Below are 15985 nucleotides of genomic sequence, written 5' to 3' on the forward strand. Positions count from 1 at the left end.
GAGATGCACAGAGGGATATTTGCACTCTGGCATCAAGAGTAAGTGCGATGTCCATTTCTGCCAGAAGAGGATTATGGACGCGACAGTGGTCAGGGGATGCGGATTCCAAACGGCATATGGAAGTATTGCCGTATAAAGGGGAGGAGTTATTTGGGGGCGGTCTATCGGACCTGGTGGCCACGGCAACGGCTGGAAAATCCACCTTTTTACCCCAAGTCACCTCGCAGCAGAAAAAGATACCGTCTTTTCAGGCTCAGTCCTTTCGTCCCCATAAGGGCAAGCGGGCAAAAGGCCACTCATATCTGCCCCGGGGCAGAGGAAGGGGAAAAAGACTGCAGCAAACAGCCTCTTCCCACGAACAGAAGCCCTCCCCCGCTTCTGCCAAGTCCTCAGCATGACGCTGGGGCCTTACAAGCGGACTCAGGCACGGTGGGGGCCCGTCTCAAGAATTTCAGCGCGCAGTGGGCTCACTCGCAAGTGGACCCCTGGATCCTGCAGGTAGTATCTCAGGGGTACAAATTGGAATTCGAGACGTCTCCCCCTCGCCGGTTCCTGAAGTCTGCTTTACCAACGTCTCCCCCCCGACAGGGAGGCGGTATTGGAAGCCATTCACAAGCTGTATTCCCAGCAGGTGATAATCAAGGTACCCCTCCTACAACAGGGAAAGGGGTATTATTCCACGCTGTTTGTGGTACCGAAGCCGGACGGCTCGGTGAGACCCATTTTAAATCTGAAATCCTTGAACACTTACATAAAAAGGTTCAAGTTCAAGATGGAGTCACTCAGAGCAGTGATAGCGAACCTGGAAGAAGGGGACTATATGGTGTCTCTGGACATCAAGGATGCTTACCTCCATGTCCCAATTTGCCCTTCTCACCAAGGGTACCTCAGGTTTGTGGTACAGAACTGTCACTATCAGTTTCAGACGCTGCCGTTTGGATTGTCCACGGCACCCCGGGTCTTTACCAAGGTAATGGCCGAAATGATGATTCTTCTTCGAAGAAAAGGCGTCTTAATTATCCCTTACTTGGACGATCTCCTGATAAGGGCAAGGTCCAGAGAACAGTTAGAGGTCGGAGTAGCACTATCTCAAGTAGTACTACGACAGCACGGATGGATTCTAAATATTCCAAAATCGCAGCTGATTCCGACGACACGTCTGCTGTTCCTAGGGATGATTCTGGACACAGTACAGAAAAAGGTGTTTCTCCCGGAGGAGAAAGCCAAGGAGTTATCCGACCTAGTCAGGAACCTCCTAAGACCAGGCCAAGTGTCAGTACATCAATGCACAAGGGTCCTGGGAAAGATGGTGGCTTCTTACGAAGCGATTCCATTCGGCAGATTCCACGCAAGAACTTTTCAGTGGGATCTGCTGGACAAATGGTCCGGATCGCATCTTCAAATGCATCAACGGATAACCCTGTCTCCAAGGACAAGGGTGTCTCTCCTGTGGTGGTTACAGAGTGCTCATCTCCTAGAGGGCCGCAGATTCGGCATTCAGGATTGGGTCCTGGTGACCACGGATGCCAGCCTGAGAGGCTGGGGAGCAGTCACACAGGGAAGAAATTTCCAGGGCTTGTGGTCAAGCATGGAAACGTCACTTCACATAAATATCATGGAACTAAGGGCCATTTACAATGCCCTAAGTCAGGCAAGACCTCTGCTTCAGGGTCAGCCGGTGTTGATCCAGTCGGACAACATCACGGCAGTCGCCCACGTAAACAGACAGGGCGGCACAAGAAGCAGGAGGGCAATGATGGAAGTGGCAAGGATTCTTCGCTGGGCGGAGAATCATGTGATAGCACTGTCAGCAGTGTTCATTCCGGGAGTGGACAACTGGGAAGCAGACTTCCTCAGCAGACACGATCTTCACCCGGGGGAGTGGGGACTTCACCCAGAAGTCTTCCACATGATTGTGAACCGTTGGGAAAAACCAAAGGTGGACATGATGGCGTCCCGCCTCAACAAAAAACTGGACAGATATTGCGCCAGGTCAAGGGACCCTCAGGCAATAGCTGTGGACGCTCTGGTAACACCGTGGGTGTACCAGTCAGTGTATGTGTTCCCTCCTCTTCCTCTCATACCAAAAGTACTGAGAATCATAAGAAGGAGAGGAGTAAAGACTATACTCGTGGCTCCGGATTGGCCAAGAAGGACTTGGTACCCGGAAATTCAAGAGATGCTCACGGAAGACCCGTGGCCTCTACCTCTAAGAAAGGACCTGCTCCAGCAGGGACCATGTCTGTTCCAAGACTTACCACGGCTGCGTTTGACGGCATGGCGGTTGAACGCCGGATCCTGAAGGAAAAAGGCATTCCGGATGAAGTCATCCCTACCCTGATCAAAGCCAGGAAGGATGTAACCATACAACATTATCACCGTATTTGGCGTAAATATGTTGCGTGGTGCGAGGCCAGGAAGGCCCCTACAGAGGAATTTCAACTGGGTCGTTTCCTGCATTTCCTGCAAACAGGACTGTCTATGGGCCTCAAATTAGGGTCCATTAAGGTTCAAATTTCGGCCCTGTCAATATTCTTCCAAAAAGAACTGGCTTCTGTTCCTGAAGTTCAGACGTTTGTCAAGGGAGTACTGCATATACAGCCTCCTTTTGTGCCTCCAGTGGCACCTTGGGATCTCAATGTAGTTTTGGGATTCCTAAAATCACATTGGTTTGAACCACTCACCACTGTGGACTTAAAATATCTCACATGGAAAGTGGTAATGCTGTTAGCCCTGGCTTCAGCCAGGCGTGTCTCAGAATTGGCGGCTTTATCCTATAAAAGCCCTTACCTAATTTTTCATACGGACAGGGCAGAATTGAGGACTCGTCCTCAATTTCTTCCTAAGGTGGTTTCAGCATTTCACTTAAACCAGCCTATTGTGGTGCCTGCGGCTACTAGGGACTTGGAGGATTCCAAGTTGCTGGACGTAGTCAGGGCCCTGAAAATATATGTTTCCAGGACGGCTGGAGTCAGAAAATCTGATTCGCTGTTTATCCTGTATGCACCCAACAAGCTGGGTGCTCCTGCTTCTAAGCAGACGATTGCTCGTTGGATTTGTAGTACAATTCAGCTTGCACATTCTGTGGCAGGCCTGCCACAGCCAAAATCTGTAAAAGCCCATTCCACACGGAAAGTGGGCTCATCTTGGGCGGCTGCCCGAGGGGTCTCGGCTTTACAACTTTGCCGAGCAGCTACTTGGTCAGGGGCAAACACGTTTGCTAAATTCTACAAATTTGATACCCTGGCTGAGGAGGACCTGGAGTTCTCTCATTCGGTGCTGCAGAGTCATCCGCACTCTCCCGCCCGTTTGGGAGCTTTGGTATAATCCCCATGGTCCTTTCGGAGTCCCCAGCATCCACTAGGACGTTAGAGAAAATAAGAATTTACTTACCGATAATTCTATTTCTCATAGTCCGTAGTGGATGCTGGGCGCCCATCCCAAGTGCGGTTTGTCTGCATTACTTGTACATAGTTATTGTTACAAAAATCGGGTTATTGTTGTTGTGAGCCATCTTTTCAGAGGCTCCTTCTGTTATCATGCTGTTAACTGGGTTCAGATCACAAGTTGTACGGTGTGATTGGTGTGGCTGGTATGAGTCTTACCCGGGATTCAAAATCCTTCCTTATTGTGTACGCTCGTCCGGGCACAGTATCCTAACTGAGGCTTGGAGGAGGGTCATAGGGGGAGGAGCCAGTGCACACCAGCTAGTCCTAAAGCTTTTACTTTGTGCCCAGTCTCCTGCGGAGCCGCTAATCCCCATGGTCCTTTCGGAGTCCCCAGCATCCACTACGGACTATGAGAAATAGAATTATCGGTAAGTAAATTCTTATTATTATTCATATATATATTTATTTATAGATAATTTATATAATGCATATGTCAATAAATATGTCAAGTCTCAATTTAGCATAATAACCTCTGGTGTTGATATTCAAAAGTGAACTGCCTAGACTCCGGAACCACAATGACTTTAAGTGATAGCTCATGCTTTTATGTTGGCCCCTATCATTGATACCCCGAGAGGGCCCTTCATGTCCCAGAACTACAGTGATTTCACAGCTAAGCTTTTCCATAAACTGGGCCACATTTATTTTACAATTACCTGACCTGAAGTCTACATCTAATTGAAATGTTTCATGCAGTAGAGGTAATGGAATCCCCAGGGAAGGGGAGCGATGCAAGAAATAGCTGGTTTTATGTTACTGTTTACAAAAAGCCCTGGAACATAGATTAGTTGTCTGTATGTCCCTGTAAATATATAATAGTGTTAGATATTTTAGGCTACAAGAAAAAAAAATTAATTCCTGTTTTTTTTTTTTTTTTTTTTTTATAGACTGTATATAAATGTGACTTCCTTAACCTACAAATACAAAGGCCGCTTCAACTTGCAGCTGATGCTCTCGATGCGTTCCTGAAGCAGCTGAAAAGCCCCATAGATTATCTACCTGCTGAACTTTTCCATGTGGTAGTTTTTTCTCTCCTCTTGTCTTACTTCCCTTCACGGTATCAGCGATGGATTTGCTGTAAGAAAGCCCATGAACTCCTTGCACTGAACGGTTTGCTGCTCATTATTACCCCAGATTCTTCTAATCAGAATCGGCATGCGATGATGATGAAGAGCTGGAAAATTGCCATTGAGTCTCTTGGATTTAAGCGTATGACTTATTCAAAATTTTCACATATGCATCTGATGGCATTTAGGAAAACCTCCCTGAAAACTACCAGTGATCTGATTACACGGAACTATCCAGATATGCTCTATATCCCCCAGGATTTCAATTATGTGGCAGAAGAGGAATATTCCAGCTCTTATTATGCCAGGTCTGAACTGGAAGATGAACAGTTGGCATACACATTTTCCGAGCTGCCAGACACTCCTTATGATTCAGATTCTGGAGAAAGCCATACAAGCGCAATGTCTTTCTATGAGTTTGAAGATCCCATTCTTCTTTTGAGCTAAATGAACTCTGTGGCGTTCTAATGCCTATTGCCAAAACAAGGCAAAGACTTGAATTAGAAAAAAAAAAAAAAGTTTACAAAGTTTGTTATTTTTCCTACACCTGTATTTTAGAGATTTTTACTGTTATGCAGAACTGGATGAAGCTTTGTAGTCATTGCTAAATGGTTTGTTTTTGTTTTGTTTTTCTACACAAGGTACTTACTACACCTGGAGCATCACCTCATTACATGCATATATTTTCTACTCACATGGTACATCGAGTGCGCTGAATAGTGTTAATAAGCAGAGAGAACATTAGTGTGTTTTCATTTCCTAAATTCTGGTTTCCTACAACAAAAACTTGGTCTACCCTGCTGGGTAATAATGCTTTTAAGTGGAATTATATTTAATAGATAGATCTATCTGATTTACCATTTAAGAGCAAATCAAACTAATGGGAGCCATATTTGCACCTACAGAAAAAAACATTTTGTGCTGGAAAGAGGATGGCCAGTCAAATTCACAAACCGATTGGGAGCTTTGATGGACTACCAAATAAAAAGAAAAGGTTAATTTGCACTATTTTATTTCTTTACTCATTTAAAACAATTATAATTGATACTGACTTGTCTGCAAATGTCAAAAGCATTAGTCATCCAGAATTATTTGAAATCAAGATTTTAATTACCGGTAGTTTATGCAGCTGTTTCAGCTTTGCTAAAATATTGTCTTCCTAATAAAACTGCAGACTGTATTAAGCAATCATAACCCTGTTTTTCTTCCTAACGGTTAATTTACATAATTACAAGAAAGCCTGTTTCTAGTTCTGTTTCAGAATTCATCCCACAAGAGAGACACGTTTTTATAGCTGCTTTCAAGAAAAACGCAAAACAAAATCCCGCCTCAAACAGTAAAATGATAATACCCATATTTGTTGCCAGCTGTCTTTTAGTATGTTTGTGTCACAATGCTGTACAGGCAGGGATTTATGTGATTGCAGTTACATCTCTGGGTATATTGTTGGTAACAGTTTTCAGTTTGCCTTATCTTGGTGCAAAATGTATTTTTAGTTTTACACACTTGTTCAGATTAACAAATGAAAAAAAAAACCCTTTTTCAAACATACCTCTGCTGTACATTTTCAGAATGTGTTTACAAACGTCGCTATTAGAATTTATTGGACTTTTCAGCCTGTTTTACCTGTCCTTGCTGCCAGATTGCACTGGGACAGGTGTTGCAGTAAAAACTGAGCATGAATGTATTACATTCTTTTTGCTGCCACAGCTGTCTTCCTGGCACACATCTGGAATTACTATATTTAAAAATAACACTGGTTAATACAATTGTAATCACTTTCTGTGCCATCATTTAAAATAGGTGAAACGTAGTATTTTAGATGCTGAATTCAAATCTGGTTTTACAATTTATCGATCAGACATAGTCTGAGAAACTGATGAATTAAATGTTATAAACTGTACTTTTTTTCGCCAATATGGCTATTACATGTAAAATATGTATAAATCTACCTTTCTCTAACGTCCTAAGTGGATGCTGGGGACTCCGTAAGGACCATGGGGATTAGCGGCTCCGCAGGAGACTGGGCACAACTATAAAGAAAGCTTTTAGACTACTGGTGTGCACTGGCTCCTCCCACTAAGACCCTACTCCAGACCTCAGTTAGATTCTTGTGCCCGGCCAAGCTGGATGCACACTAGGGGCTCTCCTGAGCACCTAGAAAGAAAGTATATTTAGGTTTTTTATTTTCAGTGAGATCTGCTGGCAACAGACTCACTGCAGCGAAGGGACTAAGGGGAGAAGCAGCGAACCTACCTAACAGGTGGTAGTTTGGGCTTCTTAGGCTACTGGACACCATTAGCTCCAGAGGGATCGACCGCAGGACCCGACCTTGGTGTTCGTTCCCGGAGCCGCGCCGCCGTCCCCCTTACAGAGCCAGAAGCACGAAGAAGGTCCGGAAAATCGGCGGCAGAAGACTTCAGTCTTCACCAAGGTAGCGCACAGCACTGCAGCTGTGCGCCATTGCTCCTCATGTACACCTCATACTTCGGTCACTGATGGGTGCAGGGCGCTGGGGGGGGGGGCGCCCTGAGGGCAATAAATAACACCTTGGCTGGCAAAATATACATCATATATAGTCCCAGAGGCTATATAGATGTAAAATTACCCCTGCCAGTATCACAGAAAAAGCGTGAGAAAGTCAGCCGAAAAGGGGGCGGGGCTTCTCCCTCAGCACACTGGCGCCATTTTTCCCTCACAGTTCCGCTGGAAGGAAGCTCCCTGGCTCTCCCCTGCAGTCTGAGAATACTACAGAAGGGTAAAAAAGAGAGGGGGGGCACTAAATTTAGGCGCAGTATAGATATATATATATATATGTAATATATATAAAAAAGCAGCTATAGGGAAAACACTCATTGATAGTGGGATCCCAGTGTTATATAGCGCTCTGGTGTGTGCTGGCATACTCTCTCTCTGTCTCCCCAAAGGGCTTTGTGGGGTCCTGTCCTCTGTCAGAGCATTCCCTGGGTGTTTGCGGTGTGTCGGTACGGCTGTGTCGACATGTTTGATGAGGAGGCTTATGTGGAGGCGGAGCAGATGCCTGTAAATGTGATGTCACCCCCTGCGGGGTCGACACCTGATGGTGCTGTGGAAGGAATTACGTGATAGTGTCGACTCCTTACATAAAAGGTTTGACGACATACCTAATGTGGGACAGCCGGCTTCTCAGCCTGTGCCTGCCCAGGCGTCTCAAAAACCATTAGGGGCTCTAAAACGCCCGCTACCTCAGATGGTTGACACAGATGTCGACACGGATACTGACTCCAGTGTCGACGACGAAGAGACTAATGTAACTTCCAGTAGGGCCACACGTTACATGATTGAGGCAATGAAAAATGTGTTGCACATTTCTGATGTTACCCCCGGTACCACAAAAAAGGGTATAATGTTTGGAGAGAAAAAACTACCAGTAGCTTTTCCTCCATCTGAAGAGTTAAATGAAGTGTGTGAAGAAGCGTGGGCTTCCCCTGATAAAAAGATGGTAATTTCTAAGAGGTTACTAATGGCGTACCCTTTCCCGCCAGAGGATAGGTCACGCTGGGAAACATCCCCTAGGGTGGATAAAGCGCTCACACGCTTGTCAAAGAAGGTGGCACTACCGTCTCCGGATACGGCCGACCTGAAGGAATCTGCTGATAGAAAGCAGGAGGCTATCCTGAAATCTATATATACACACACAGGTGTGATACTGAGACCGGCTATAGCTGCAGCCTGGATGTGCAGCGCTGCTGCTGCGTGGTCAGATTCCCTGTCAGAAAATATAGATACCCTAGACAGGGACACTATTTTGCTGAACGTAGAGCATATAAAAGATGCACTTTTATACATGAAGGATGCACAGAGGGATATTTGCCGGCTGGCATCCAAAATTAGTGCAATGTCCATTTCTGCCAGGAGAGGGTTATGGACTCGGCAGTGGACAGGTGATGCAGATTCCAAACGACACATGGAAGTTCTGCCTTATAAGGGTGAGGAATTGTTCGGGGATGGTCTCTCGGACCTCGTTTCCACAGCAACAGCTGGGAAGTCTACATTTTTGCCCCATGTTCCCTCACAACCAAAGAAAGCACCGTATTATCCGGTACAGTCCTTTCGGCCCAATAGGGGCAAGCGGGTAAAAGGCACGTCCTTTCTGCCCAGAGGCAGAGGTAGAGGGAAAAAGCTGCAGCATACAGCCAGTTCCCAGGAGCAAATGTCCTTCCCCGCTTCCTCTAAGTCCACAGCATGACGCTGGGGCTCCACAGGCAGAGCCAGGTACGGTGGGGGCCCTTCTCAAGCATTTCAGCAATCAGTGGGCTCGCTCACGGGTGGATCCCTGGATCCTTCAAATAGTATCTCAGGGGTACAAACTGGAATTCGAGACGTCTCCCCCCCGCCGTTTCCTCAAATCTGCCTTGCCAACCACTCCCTCAGGCAGGGAGGCAGTGTTACAGGCAATTCAAAAGCTGTATTCACAACAAGTGATAGTAAAGGTGCCCCTACTTCAACAAGGAAGGGGTTACTATTCCACAATGTTTGTGGTACCGAAACCAGACGGTTCGGTGAGACCCATTTTAAATTTGAAATCCTTGAACACATATATCAAAAAAATTCAAGTTCAAGATGGAATCGCTCAGGGCGGTTATTGCAAGCCTGGACGAGGGAGATTACATGGTATCGCTGGACATCAAGGATGCTTACCTACATGTCCCCATTTACCATCCTCACCAGGAGTACCTCAGGTTTGTGGTACAAGATTGTCATTACCAATTCCAGACGTTGCCGTTCGGTCTCTCCACGGCTCCGAGGGTCTTTACCAAGGTAATGGCAGAAATGATGATACTCCTTCGACGGAAGGGAGTTTTAATTATCCCGTACTTGGACGATCTCCTGATAAAGGCGAGGTCCAGAGAGCAGTTGTTGGTAGGGGTAGCACTATCTCGGGAAGTGCTACAACAGCACGGCTGGATTCTAAACATTCCAAAGTCACAGCTGGTCCCTACGACACGCCTGCTGTTCCTAGGGATGGTTCTGGACACAGAACAAAGAAAAGTGTTTCTCCCGGAGGAGAAGGCCAAGGAGCTGTCATCTCTAGTCAGAGGCCTCCTAAAACCAAAACAGGTGTCGGTGCATCACTGCACGCGGATCCTGGGAAAAATGGTAGCTTCCTACGAAGCGATTCCATTCGGCAGGTTTCATGCAAGAACCTTTCAGTGGGACCTGTTGGACAAGTGGTCCGGATCGCATCTTCAGATGCATCGTCTGATAACCCTGTCTCCAAGGACAAGGGTGTCTCTGCTGTGGTGGCTGCAGAGTGCTCATCTTCAAGAGGGCCGCAGATTTGGCATACAGGACTGGGTCCTGGTGACCACGGATGCCAGCCTTCGAGGCTGGGGAGCAGTCACACAGGGAAGAAACTTCCAAGGACTATGGTCAAGTCAGGAGACTTCCCTGCACATAAATATTCTGGAACTAAGGGCCATTTACAATGCCCTATGTCAGGCAAAACCCCTGCTTCAAAACCAGCCGGTACTGATCCAGTCAGACAACATCACGGCAGTCGCCCATGTAAATCGACAGGGCGGCACGAGAAGCAGGACGGCGATGGCAGAAGCCACAAGGATTCTCCGATGGGCGGAAAATCACGTGTTAGCACTGTCAGCAGTGTTCATTCCGGGAGTGGACAACTGGGAAGCAGACTTCCTCAGCAGGCACGACCTCCACCCGGGAGAGTGGGGACTTCATCCAGAAGTCTTTCAAATGATTGTAAACCAGTGGGAAAAACCACAGGTGGACATCATGGCGTCCCGCCTAAACAAAAAGCTAGAAAAATATTGCGCCAGGTCAAGAGACCCGCAGGCGATAGCTGTGGACGCTCTGGTAACACTGTGGGTGTACCGATCGGTTTATGTGTTCCTTCCTCTTCCTCTCATACCAAAGGTACTGAGGATAATAAGGAGAAGAGGAGTAAGAACTATACTCATTGTTCCGGATTGGCCAAGAAGAGAGTGGTATCCGGAACTTCAAGAAATGATGTCAGAGGACCCATGGCCTCTACCACTCAGACAGGACCTGCTGCAGCAGGGGCCCTGTCTGTTCCAAGACTTACAGCGGCTGCGTTTGACGGCATGGCGGTTGAACACCGGATCCTGAAGGAAAAGGGCATTCCGGAGGAAGTCATTCCTACGCTGATAAAAGCTAGGAAAGAAGTAACCGCGAACCATTATCACCGCATATGGCGAAAATATGTTGCGTGGTGTGAGGCCAGGAAGGCCCCAACGGAAGAATTTTAGCTGGGCCGGTTCCTGCACTTCCTACAGTCAGGGGTGACTATGGGCCTTAAATTGGGTTCCATTAAAGTCCAGATTTCGGCTCTATTGATTTTCTTCCAGAGAGAATTGGCTTCACTACCTGAAGTTCAGACTTTTGTTAAGGGAGTGCTGCATATTCAGCCCCCTTTTGTGCCTCCAGTGGCACCTTGGGATCTCAACGTAGTGTTGGATTTCCTAAAGTCACATTGGTTTGAGCCACTGAAAACCGTGGATTTAAAATATCTCACGTGGAAAGTGGTCATGTTGTTGGCCTTGGCTTCGGCCAGGCGTGTTTCAGAATTGGCGGCTTTGTCATGTAAAAGCCCTTATCTGATTTTCCATATGGATAGGGCAGAATTGAGGACTCGTCCCCAGTTTCTCCCCAAAGTGGTATCAGCTTTTCATCTGAACCAACCTATCGTGGTGCCTGCGGCTACGAATGACTTGGAGGCTTCCAAGTTGTTGGATGTAGTCAGGGCCCTAAAAATTTATGTTTCCAGGACAGCTGGAGTCAGGAAGACTGACTCGCTTTTTATCCTGTATGCGCCCAACAAGTTGGGTGCACCTGCTTCTAAGCAGACTATTGCTCGCTGGATCTGTAGTACGATTCAGCTTGCACATTCTGCGGCTGGACTGCCGCATCCTAAATCAGTGAAAGCCCATTCCACGAGGAAAGTGGGCTCTTCTTGGGCGGCTGCCCGAGGGGTCTCGGCTCTTCAACTTTGCCGAGCTGCTACTTGGTCAGGGGCAAACACGTTTGCTAAATTCTACAAATTTGATACCCTGGCTGAGGAGGACCTTGAGTTCTCTCATTCGGTGCTGCAGAGTCATCCGCACTCTCCCGCCCGTTTGGGAGCTTTGGTATAATCCCCATGGTCCTTACGGAGTCCCCAGCATCCACTTAGGACGTTAGAGAAAATAAGAATTTACTCACCGGTAATTCTATTTCTCATAGTCCGTAGTGGATGCTGGGCGCCCATCCCAAGTGCGGATTGTCTGCAATACTTGTATATAGTTATTGCTTAACTAAAGGGTTATTGTTGAGCTATCTGTTGAGAGGCTCAGTTGTTATCATGCTGTTAACTGGGTATTGTATCACCAGTTATACGGTGTGATTGGTGTGGCTGGTATGAGTCTTACCCGGGATTCAAAATCCTTCCTAATTGTGTCAGCTCTTCCGGGCACAGTATCCTAACTGAGGTCTGGAGGAGGGTCTTAGTGGGAGGAGCCAGTGCACACCAGTAGTCTAAAAGCTTTCTTTATAGTTGTGCCCAGTCTCCTGCGGAGCCGCTAATCCCCATGGTCCTTACGGAGTCCCCAGCATCCACTACGGACTATGAGAAATAGAATTACCGGTGAGTAAATTCTTATTTTTAAAATGAAGACGCGTACAATTTTGGCTATATATTGCTGCAGGAACATCTCTTCAGTGTCGTGCAATAGTCTGTCAACATAGATGGGCTCCACTTTCCTTTGTACTGCTTTTCCATGTTGAAGATAACCTGATGAAATTGCTTGCCGTATTCATCTCTGATTGCCCCAAGATTTTCTGGTAAGCATATGCTAAGCGCCTGCAATCAGGGCTCAGCGTATTCTGTACAGTAGGGTAGGGCGGAGGCTGATAAATGCTGGTACCTGTGCAGGAAGGTTACCACGTGCAGTATACAGTGGTGTGAGTTAGACACATTTAGGGGTCTATTCATGTAGCATTGAAAAGCCCTGTTTTGCGTTAAACAGGGCTTTTCTCTGCCTACTGCAATTCACAGAGCGGGTTACCGTGGAGAAGTCTCTGACTTCTCCAGCGGTACCCCTGCTCTGTGCCTGAATCGCATCACCATAGCTTTGTATGGTGAGTGCGATTCATGAAGGTGCGGAAAGGTCTGCTTTCCGCTTCTCCATGGAGTTCAGGTTCGCCATCTCAGGACGGCGTAACCTGAACTGTGGTGTGGAGACAGCAGGGAAGCTCAATGCTTCCCTGATCGCTGCTCGGTACCTTGCGCTGGCTCTGCCCCCCGACCTCCCTGCAACCACTGCGGCCTGCCGGGAGGACAACACAACACATTGCGCATGCGCAAAGGGACCCGCCGCTGGACTCAGCACATCGCTGGGAAGGGCCGCTGGAGATCACCTCACCGCAGGAGCCCCAGACACCGCAGCGCATCGTCGGGAGGGTAAGTATACATGAATTGCTACTTATTACAGCTATACATCGCATCGAAGCGATGCGATGTATAGTGATAAGTAACAATTCTGTTTTCGTTTTCTACATGAATAGACCCCTTAGAGTATTACAGATGAGCTATGGACTGTGGTCAGGTCATCTGAGAATATAGCGATCATTCTATTTCAGGTGTATGATATCAGTGTCTATCAGGTGTGTGTTATTAGTGTGGCCTGTGTATACTGATACGTGTGTATCAGTTGTGTATATTATCAATGGATTGGAGGAGGGGTTCCTTTGCCATTATAGGCCTTCATTCCGATCACTCGCTAGCTGCTTTTAGCAGCAGTGCAAACGCTAAGCCGCTGCCCTCTGGGAGTGTATCTTAGCTTAGCAGAAGTGCGAACGAAAGATTAGCAGAACTGCACAGGAAAAATTTCATGCCGTTTCTGAGTAGCTCCAGACCTACTCCTACTCCTACCTTGCGATCACTTCAGTCAGTTTAGTTCCTGCTTTGATGTCACAAACATGCCCTACGTTCGGCCAGCCACTCCCCCGTTTCCCGAGCCACTCCTGCGTTTTTGCCTGGCACGTCTGTGTTTTTTAGCACACTCCCTGAAAACGCCAAGTTGCCGCCCAGAAACACCCACTTCCTGTCAATCATACTACGAACACTCGAGCGACTGACAAACGTTGCTTGAGCTTGGGTAAAACGACAAAGTTTTGTGTGAAAGTACTTAGCGTATGCGCAGAATTGCCGCTTTTTCACTTGATCGCTGCGCTGCAAAAAACGGCAGCGAGCGATCAACTCAGAATGAGGGCCATAGGGCCTAGGGCCCCATGAGGTCTTAATCTGGCTCTAAGCACTGACCAACAGGGAACAGCTTCTCACAGGTGTGGGTTGTTTGCATGTTTCAACATGTCGAGTCATTTTTATGTAGGCTTCTAGTGAGTCGTGTGTTTTGTATCTCTTGTATTTAATAATACTTCTCTTCCATTATAATCGATTATACATTTTAATCAATTTCAAACTAATTATTTTAATTTAAAATCGATTAAACAAACTACAAAACAGCTATGTTTTCTACTTTTTTGATTCCAGATGATCTAAAGAGCTTTTGCTAGAACAGAAAAACTGGGTGATTGCAGAATTATGAAACCATATTTGAATTCAGTATGAAAAAGTATATAAGAATCAAGTTGTTTTTTGGGGTTTTTTTTTTTTTTTTACGTGGGACAAAATCTTTGTTAACCAGTGTAATCCTTCCTTATGCATAGTAAATAGGACTCCTTAATGCCGCAATTAAAACAAGCCCGCTACAAGCTGGCCATCAATTATGAGTAATAGTGCTTACAGCTGGCTCCCCAGTTTTGGTGTCTGGAAGAGCTCCTCACTTGCTTTACCATCAGTGAATGTTTTATAAAGAAGGGATTGTCCAAAGTGGCAAAACTAATTTTAAGAAGTGTGTAATTTGGTCTGATCTAAAAACGGGCGGCTCCTTGAACAACGACCAGTGAGGGGAGGGAGAGATGGAGGAGGGAGGGGTAGGCGTCATCCAGGACCCCACAATTTCTAATGCTAGCCTTTTTCAGCTGCACATAAATAGATCACAGTCTATATTCCCTACCATATGTGCACACGCACACATTCACACTAGAGTTAATTTTGTTAGGAGCCAATTACCCTACCAGTATATTTTTGGATTGTAAGGACAAGATACAGTATAAGATGGGGAAAGGAGCCATGTGATGATGAGGTAGATGCTATATAGCCTCATAGGGAGCTCACTGTTCTGATGTCACAGATGAATGGGCAGACAATCCTCAAACAGAAGGATGCCAGCACAGTTATTAGAGAAAAAGCTAGAGACCTAGTGTGTTGATTTTGGGTATTTATTGAATGTATTTTCCATGGTCACCAGAAGAGCTCTCCGGTTGTGGCTATAAGGACTGGGTCTATGTTTCCTTTTGAAGGCACTTTCCAGTGATAAACTTAATTGTATGACTCAATAAAGCACTGTAGGTAAAATTTTAATTTGCAGCAAGAATTGAGAACAAGGTATTTCTCTTCCACTCGAAAGCACTTCAGGAAGAAAGGAGCTATTGGCCGGGGGGGCGGTATTTTAAACCGTAAGTGATAACGTTTCGAAGCTGCTTTTTCGGCCCTTCAGAATTAAAGATGAGAGGCCATGGCAAAAAGACCCTTAATGACCATACCCCAGCTCTTCCTTCATGGAGTCATGTGACAGGATTTAAAATTATAGAGGTCTGGATGTTTACTGCTCAAAATTGTTCAGTTCATGATATCGCCATCAAATGGCTACTAAATAAAATGAGTTTCTAGAGGAAATAGTTTTGTGCGTTCCACCTCTACATTATCTCCAGTGAATTTTAAGTCCACGGTCCACATTCAAGTCCACAGACTTCACTAAAAGCATAAGTGATTTTTACAGTTACATCTAATTAGAGACATGCTAGCACTTACTCAGAAAATTCAACAGATAATTTTTGAGTAATCCTTGATTTTCAGAAGCTCAGTCAATTTGTTGGCACAAAGATTTTACACATGAAACTTATTCTCAACACAATAGAAAAGGGAAACTTCCGTACCTTTTATGAATCTGGAGATTGTGTATCAATTCCTTAGGTATGTGTGCTGGGTTGTGGAGATCATGGTCACATGTCTAAATAATAAATATACTATATTATCAATAGCCCTCCTGCTCCTGATAGGGTATGTCGTTGTGTCGACACAATTTAGGTCGACCACTATTGGTTAACATGTACTAGGTCAACAGGCCGACGTGACCTTTTTTTTTGTACTTTTTTTTGTATTTTCTTTGTAAAGTGACGGGGAACCCCAATTAGTGCACTGTGTCCCCTCGCATGGCTTGTGAGCTTCGGGCAAGGTGCCTCACTCCGCTACCGCTGCGCTTGGCACAGGTTATCGTTCCCAATTGTAGTCCACGTGGATCGTAAAGTATGAAAAATGTAAAAAAAATTTTTAAAAAACTCATG

The 15985-nt window shown here is 46.1% G+C and overlaps 1 protein-coding gene across 4 annotated transcripts in view; it reads left to right on the plus strand.

Moving 5' to 3' along the window:
- Positions 1-5710, plus strand: part of BMT2 (base methyltransferase of 25S rRNA 2 homolog) — a 71601-nt gene extending 65891 nt beyond the window's left edge. For all 4 annotated transcript variants that reach the window (XM_063927272.1, XM_063927269.1, XM_063927270.1 and 1 more), the window contains one exon: positions 4337-5710. In XM_063927272.1, the coding sequence (XP_063783342.1) occupies positions 4337-4963 (627 nt within the window). In that variant the 3' untranslated portion in view covers positions 4964-5710. The remainder of the gene's footprint in view (positions 1-4336) is intronic.
- Positions 5711-15985: the final 10275 nt, after the last annotated feature.

Source organism: Pseudophryne corroboree, chromosome 6, assembly GCF_028390025.1.
Source record: "Pseudophryne corroboree isolate aPseCor3 chromosome 6, aPseCor3.hap2, whole genome shotgun sequence".
In the NCBI taxonomy this organism is placed as follows: domain Eukaryota; kingdom Metazoa; phylum Chordata; class Amphibia; order Anura; family Myobatrachidae; genus Pseudophryne; species Pseudophryne corroboree.